This window comes from Charadrius vociferus, unplaced genomic scaffold (genome assembly GCF_000708025.1).
Source record: "Charadrius vociferus isolate BGI_N301 unplaced genomic scaffold, ASM70802v2 scaffold259, whole genome shotgun sequence".
Lineage (NCBI taxonomy): Eukaryota > Metazoa > Chordata > Aves > Charadriiformes > Charadriidae > Charadrius > Charadrius vociferus.
The window spans coordinates 943,594-951,531 of NW_009661368.1; the positions used below are offsets into that span (position 1 = coordinate 943,594).

At 41.9% G+C, this 7,938-nt stretch overlaps 1 protein-coding gene across 1 annotated transcript; it reads right to left on the reverse strand.

Annotated features, from left to right (window-relative positions):
- Positions 1-296: 296 nt before the first annotated feature.
- Positions 297-2,321, reverse strand: KCNG1 (potassium voltage-gated channel, subfamily G, member 1). Its single transcript, XM_009893357.1, has 2 exons — positions 1,563-2,321; positions 297-1,067 (listed from the first exon to the last, which is right to left on the reverse strand). The coding sequence occupies exons 1-2, from the start codon at positions 2,319-2,321 to the stop codon at positions 297-299; spliced, it is 1,530 nt and encodes a 509-aa protein (XP_009891659.1).
- Between the last annotated feature and the right edge of the window lie 5,617 nt (positions 2,322-7,938).

Here is a 7,938-nt window from a genome sequence, read left to right on the forward strand (position 1 = left end):
AAGTACATAATTATAGGTTGTTTCTTTTTTTTTTTCAGAGAACTTTTAATTCCTAAAATCCCACTGCATGATCTCTGTGAAAGATCTGTCCTATACATTACGCTGGGGGGGGTGGGGGGTGGGAAGAAAGAGCATAATAACAGACTTCTTAAACCACATCAGTTCCTGGTTAATAGCTCCTTTTCTTCATTTTAATATGAGAGTTACCTTTGTAAAATGCTTCCAAAGCAAATAAAAAGATGGAATCTGATACAACAAAACATTACTTGACATCAGGAGAAATAGTAACTTGAATTTCATTCGTTGTCCCTAGTCTCAGAAGAGATACTGGGGAATAAAAGATCACTACCTTGTGACGTGTTGGTTATCTGAGACTTTGTTTTTAATAAGAATTGTGCTCTCCTGTACATTATTCTTTCCTGTTCTTGCTTTAGCTCAATGTAGGAGCGTGAAAACGTGTGGAAGATGGAGGTGACTGGAAATGCCATGAGGAGGATGCCGCTCAGGATGCTGCTCAGTGCCACCACTTGGCCGGGAATGCTTCTAGGAACCATATCTCCGTAGCCTACCGTGGTCATGGTGATGACAGCCCACCAGTAGCACGCGGGGATGCTGGTAAACTCCTGCGAGTCCGCCATCTCGTTCTCGATGACATACAGGAGCGGTGCAAACAGTGCGATGGCCACGCAGAGGAAGAGGAGCAAGAGACCAAACTCCCGGGTGCACCTGCGAGCGGTCAGCCCCAGCGTCTGCAGCCCCAGGGAGTGCCTGGCCAGCCGCATGACGTAGAGAATCCTCAAGGCACGGAGAATACGGAGGACCAGACCTACTTTGTCCAGGTAGATGCTCCCAGAGCTGGGCTTTTTATAGCCCACCGAAGTGGTGTCCACCAACAAAGTGATGTAGTATGGCAGAATGGCTATTATGTCTATCAGGGTTAATGGTCTCCGCAAAAATGCAAACTTGCTCTTTGCCTGGATGAATCTGAGCAGGAACTCCAAGGAAAACCATGCCACACAGACAGACTCCACAATGAAAATATTGTAGCACATCTGGGAACACTCACCCTGCAGGAAAGAGGAGTTTGTAATCGGCACTGGATAATAACTATTTTAGTTGGTACGGTGACAGGAAGAGAGGTTTCTGTGGTGGTTTTTTTTTATACCCAAAATATTAAAGGAATTGAAACTGTTGCTATGGGGAAACACATTGACAAACTGGAACAAGTTAAATGCAAAACTTAGAAAGGAACTACTTATTCCACAGAAGATATTGCTCGGTAATTTCAGGCTTTCTAAATAGCAAATACAAAGCTTAACAAGGTAATATACAGTCGTACAGAAGAGTGCACACTAACAAAATTTTCTTTGGACATAAAACTTGACAGGATGAATTCTCTTACAGGTAATTGAACACAGTCATGTAAGATTTCAAATATTCTTTGTGTTTTCCCTCCTCTAAAGACAGCTGCAAAATCCCCATTGAAATCAATACCATCAGACCTTGTACTTGTTCTGCTCTTCCCAGCACATACCATTTTCCGTCCTGAAAAGCTAACTTACCTTTTCCTCCTCCTCCCTCAGGTCAGGCATGGTGCTGATGGATAAGTTCACTGCTGTAATAGTTACAAATAGAACAGACAAACAAGCAAACACCTTTCCAGGGAGGCCAGACTGGGGCCTTTCCACCATGTCTTGCAACTTTTTCATGCACAAGCCAATTTTTGTCTCCTCTACTGTTTCACCTGTTGTTTCATTTTCTATGAGGTCATCCTCCCGTTCGTTTATTTCTGTAAACTCCTCCATTTTTTGCAGATATCTCCTTTTACAACACCAGTCCAAGTTGTCTTCCTCAATTCCCCAGTAGAGCAGCTCCTCTTGGAAAGACAGCGCACACATCTCACGCAAGAGCCGAAGTTTTCCAACCCGCAAAAAGGTAAGGATTGTCCTGAATGCTCCTGGGTTGCGGTCAAAAAAGAATTCATTGCATGTCACATCATAATCATCACAGATGTTTAGAATGTCGTCAAAATTGTTACAGAATTTTAGTTGTCCCAAACGCGTCAATGGGAATTCATCAAGCGTGGTCCATGGGAGCAAATACTTAATGCCCCCTACGTTTATAATAATATGATGCTTCCGATCATCAGGGTGAAAGCCTTTCAGGAGATCCTCTTGAGGGTGAATTAGCTTGGCTCTTTGGTAAAAGACTCCCTTAAGGGTTTCTGTTTCTGGAAAGAATGTGTGGTTGAAGGAAGTATCTGAAGCACAGCTCAGGGCACTATAGTCATAGTCGGAATTTTCTCCAGGTAGAAGAGTCATCTTGGAAGATAACTTCACATCACTTCGCTACTTCTGCAAGTGTCTTCTGGAACAAAAAACAGATATATGGGTTGAGTAAGCGAGTGGTTGTTTTCAAGTTTGGAACAAATGTAGTGGTCAGAGCTCAAAAATATTTATAGCTGATAAAAACAATTGGAAAGAAAACAGCAGTGGCTGAGAATGTTCAGAAGACCTTTCTGGTGAGGCTGGGTTTGTCCAGCTGGGGAGAACTGACTCTATCAAGGGCTGCTGTCTTATCCAGGAGTTCTGTTCAGTGCATTTGTCACAGTGTGGGGCTTCTCCTGTCTCAGATGCAGCAGTCTCAGTTCCCAGTGAGTATAGAGAGAAACAGGAACAATTCCTGCATATGGCAGGATACTCGTGGTTCAGAATGGAAGTGTAAAAAGTATGAGAGAATCACATAAGAACACAGAATTCAAGCGTGTTTTGTCATAAGGAGATGATAACTTTTTTTATTTAACTATTACACATAAATTCTTAAGTATTTTAGTACACATTAAGTATATAGAAATAATCAGAGGTCAATTATGGTGTAATTCAGTAAATACCACTTCTAAGAAACAGTTAGTACAAGACTAATTTCTAAAAGGCCATATGGACACAAATTTGGGAAAAAAAACAACCACTTGTATTGATCATCACACAAAACGTTTGTATAAAGTTTATGTTCATTTACTGGCATGCCAACTCCCTTTTCATGGCTTCATTTACAAAAGATTGTTAAGAAATACATGATTTCTACATAAACATTGGAATATTATTTCAGTTGTAACTGACACCCTATATGGAGTAATAGATCTTTGTCCTGACAACGGGTTGAACAGTAGCTGAGAGCCAAGGTGACTGCCTTCACCTCTGGTTATAGGAAACAAAAAAATTCTTATGATGACTTTGGAAGTCCCATTCAAATTCTGCTCACACAACACTAGTGTAAAGTCTGTGGAATGAAGTGACCACAGAGTTCAAATGGGTATAAAAAGCAGGTACTGGAAAAGTTAAAATTTTTGCCTCCCTAACCCACTGCGTTTTAAAAGTCAGACTGGAAGTCTGCTTATATACAGGAGACTTGTACAGTACTGCTTCTACATCTTCCATCTGTCCAGTCAGCTGCAGCTTAATGCATGGAGTTGCTGAGTTTCATTTGATAAGAGTCTTTATTTATTAAGTAGATTGTACAATAAATAGATATTTATTATGCACAAGTACTCTGACTTTCTAGCCTTGAGTTCACCAGCAAGTAATAAATATTACACTGCATTGGCTTCAGTAGCGGTATAGTTTTGTTCTTTTCCTGGCTGTACTTACCTCCCCTTTGATATGCGCCCTGAGGATGTACACCCCTCCTAGGGTGACTTCCTTAAACACACAACTGTTGTTTGTGTTGGGGCTTATAAACAGCATCAGTAGTGTTACGTACCTATTATAGAAGAAAAACCCATGAATACACAACAGCAAAGTACTTAAAACACACAGCTGCACTTCAGTTTAAGAGCAACAGGCTTTTTTTGCTGCAAGGGGACTTAAAATGCTGCTTTCAGTAAAATACTCTCTCAATCCTGCTCCTAAACTTCCCAGAGGGATTACTCTGAACTGAGCAGTTCTTTACATACTCTTACAAACAGGTGGCCCCAGGTGAGCTTTGGATGGAGTGGTATTTCCTGATTCCTCACCTGTGCTTCTCTTTAGTACAAAAGGAAATCATTATTTACTTACCTTTAGGGCATGCGGATAAACAAAAGCCTACAGGAATATACAAGAATGGACAAGGCACGATTCAGATCTTCCAAGAGCTGCAGTACTACTTTCTGGCCCAGGCAAGCGAAGAGGTAAGCTTTGTCATCTTGCTTCTATCACAAAGTGGGATCTCTATTACTATTGCTAGTGATTTGAGAACAGCTATCTGGCAAGTAACCTGTTCTCCGTGCCAAAATCTTAACTGTGTTCAGCTTTCGGTGCCTTATCACTACATACTTGCTTGTATTGCTGTGTTGCTCTGTCTTTGCTTCAGAGTTACGACTCTGGAAATCCCCACGGCAGGGGATGGGCATTTCTCAACTCCTTTGGAAGTAATGGTGGGTGCAAACAATGACAAAATCCCGCAGGTCTGCACTCAGATAAACTTGCAATTGATTTTGGTTTGTCTCTTGCCTCAAGAAAGACTGAGTGAGGACCTGCTGACCTGAAAGTCTTTTTTTCGGAAAGAACATTAATGCGAAACATAATTGTATTAAAAAGTCACATTCTAGGAACTTCTAGCCAATACTGGGATTATTATGAGCTTCATGACAAATGATGGCACTCTGCCATTGCCCACTGGCAAAGCTGCAGGACTCAGATAAATGACGGGATCTGAGGAGAGCGATAGCTGTCTGCGATAGTGCTAGCCAGAGCCTGTTGGACAGAGGAATATGGAACGGCTGAACTTGCAATTACCCTGACGAACAGTCCCATCACACGAAGCACTCCTAATGACCTCAGAGCTGGTCTTCTGTTAAAGCATTCCCAAGATACCATCAGCGGAAGTAATGCCACTGGGAGTTCAGGCTATAGGTTTGATGTGGGAAAAGAGGGCTACCTGATGTATGTTTATGTAGGGCTCCTTCTCTTAGAGCAACTGTTGTTTAACTTAGAAACAAGCATTTTCCCCTCTGCCTCAACTATGTCTAAGGCAGGGCTGGCCCAAAGAGAATAAAGATTATGACTGATCTAAGACTATGGATAGATGGGAGCTGTTAACCGTTTTCCCTTCTGTAATACCAGATGATGCTGGTTAGCAACAACTTATCCTCTGAATCTCAGCCAGGAAAAACGAGGAGGCTGCTCATCTCTGTCGCTAGTTTGATCTCCCACTGCATCCATTGTTGACACAATGGGAAGAAATGGGGAGAGGGAAATGTAAACGTTCTGTGTGTGTCAGGCACACGCTGTAACCCTGAGGCATCAACTGTGAAACAACAGAGCAAAGAAAAAAGCATTTCTTTCTTCGCTTCCAGCTTCTCGACCTGGGCGAGACAATAAATTGGACAAATTAATCCCCTGTGTAACACACAATGACTGCAGTTACAAAAGTGGCTCTTTCTTTTTCCATAACCAGAACTGGCAAGCCCACAGATCCCAGGTAGGCAGTTACGGTATTTGACACCGTACATGTGTTATTTACATGTTCTTTGCCTCAGATACACGTAGCATCGTATCTAAGGGGAAAGAAAAGGAGGAAATAAAGGACAATAGAAAAGATGGCCTGACTTGAAGAAAAGGAGGAAGGCGTAAAATAAAGCCATACATTTCTTTGTATGTTTCTCGTTTTCCTTGCTTCTACACAATGATGGTCAGTACTGCTTTAAGAAGGAAGAGATCTAATTAATGGAAGGGGGTTTCTGCTATTAGGCTTAAAAAACAAGCAAACTGTTTTATTCATACGTTGCAAACTGCTGAAATTGGGGGTGGCTGTAAGAAACACATTAAGGATTAAAGACAACACACTGGAATAAAAGGTCAGACAAACCCATTAGCCTATAGCCACAATTTTCCCAACAATTAAACAAGATGAACTTTCGGGATATGCTGTAACAGTAAAATCCCCAAATAAAACTGTTCTGGTTAAGTAAGGACGAATGGTAAAATCCCTCCTTGCCTGAGACAGTATTCTGCCCTCTGAATGCTTGGGAGTCAGTGAAGCCCAGTTCATCTCTCCAGCTCCCCTGCTGATAATGTCTTCTTACCTTGGGCAAATCACTTCTCTCTGAGCATCGTTTCCTATTTTGTTTGTAAGCTTACTGGGGCAAGAACTGTCTCTTACTACATTATACAATCCCGATCATTGTTCTGGCTTCTAAAAACTACAGGAATACAGAATAACTGGCCCACAGCAAGCGCTCTTGATGACTCTTAATGGCGTGGTGTGCATGTGAAGCAAGATAGAACATCTTTTCAAAAATCTTTCTTGCACAAGATGATATTCTTATCCATTATGTCTGGTGAAGAAATCGAATTAGAAATCTGTACTGCCCTTACTTTCAGCCAAAATTCAGGAAGGGTGCCAGACTCCTAGACAATGGGGAAGGAATTATTAAAGATGCCCTTCTGAGGGAAAGAAATAGAAATCATGAGTAACACGCTAAAATTCCACTGCAAGTGTCGTTTCCCCCCCCCAGTGTCCTCTGCAGTATTTTGAATTCTGCAGTGCATCTCTGATGTAATCAGAGCTCCTGCAAGGAGTCCTGATACTGCTCTGTGATGCAGGCAATTCGAAGTTGCGCCTGGATGATAACAAGCATGCGAGCAAGATGCATAACCCCCCACTTGACTCTTCCATCAATTCCAGTGCCTGGAACTTGTCTCTCTTCCTTTTTACTGTTTGTAAATTTAGTATAAAAGAAAAAAAAAAGTTTCAGATTTCAGTGCAGGGTGAATATGAATACAGTGACTTTGTTGAAAGAATTCCAGAAGAAACTGCTTTACAGTTCAGTGATCCTTCCTCCTTTATTCTTTCCGTAGTTAAAATAAGCAGTATTTTCAAGCAGTGTTAAATTCAGCTATCTTCTGGCACATGGTTTCCCTACTGTATCAACACTGTCAGGGTACCCTCCTGAAATACTTTAAGCTATACTCATGCAGCTCTTTACATAGTAAGAACCGATCTCAAACTTCAGCTCTGCTCGCAAAGTGAACTTCCAGCCAAATCAAAGTAAAACTTATAAAGGTCAACGTATAATAGGAAACAAAACTATCCCGAAAAACATATAACCTGAAAAAATGTGCTCATATCTGTATATTGCTTTCCTTGATCTGGACAGTGTTATGTTTTTTGGCATCTTATGACAAGCTACAAACTGAATTATGACAAATACATTACTCGGTCTTTGGTTTTATAAAGCTGAGCCTTATTCTGCCGATAATAATCAGAAGTTAAATAACTTTGCAGATAACTTATATCCCCAGGAGAATGTTCTGAAATACATTAGAACAAATAACTATAGTTATTATCCTGCTGTGAAATATATTTATGTCAACAAATTTTAAGTCACATTCAAAACAATCTCTTAAACATATTTTTAGAAAGCAAAGGAGTTCTGATTTATTTATGTAGATACATATTTTGCCACTGAAATGAAGAGATATGTAGTCATGGAAGAGTTATTTTACGCGTGTCGTCCTTCCCCCCCCCCCCCCCCCCCCCCCCCCGTCTTTTCCAATGAAAAAAATCAGCCAGAAATACATTGTCTATCAAGAATAGTTAACTTGATGTGTTATTTGCCAACGATCAGAAGTCAGTAAAAGGATCAATATAAAATACGTCTACAGTTATTTTAAAATTAAAGCTATAAAGGACCTTCAGATTAGGCAAAGAAGCAGAAATTTGCAAGACAAGCCTCCATGCTGCACTGTGCAGGGACAGGACTCGGGGAGAGGGAGAGCCGGGAAGGGGATAGACGGAGCATCACAAACCCAGCCCGACGGATCAGCCTCCGCAGCCGTCAGCCTCCTCCGCGGCGGGACAGGAGCAAACCAGGAGCGAGCCGGGCGGTGCCGGTGCCGGTGCCCGTCCCCAGGCGGCCGCCGCACGGCGCTGGCCGGGCAGGCGGGCGGGCCCCGG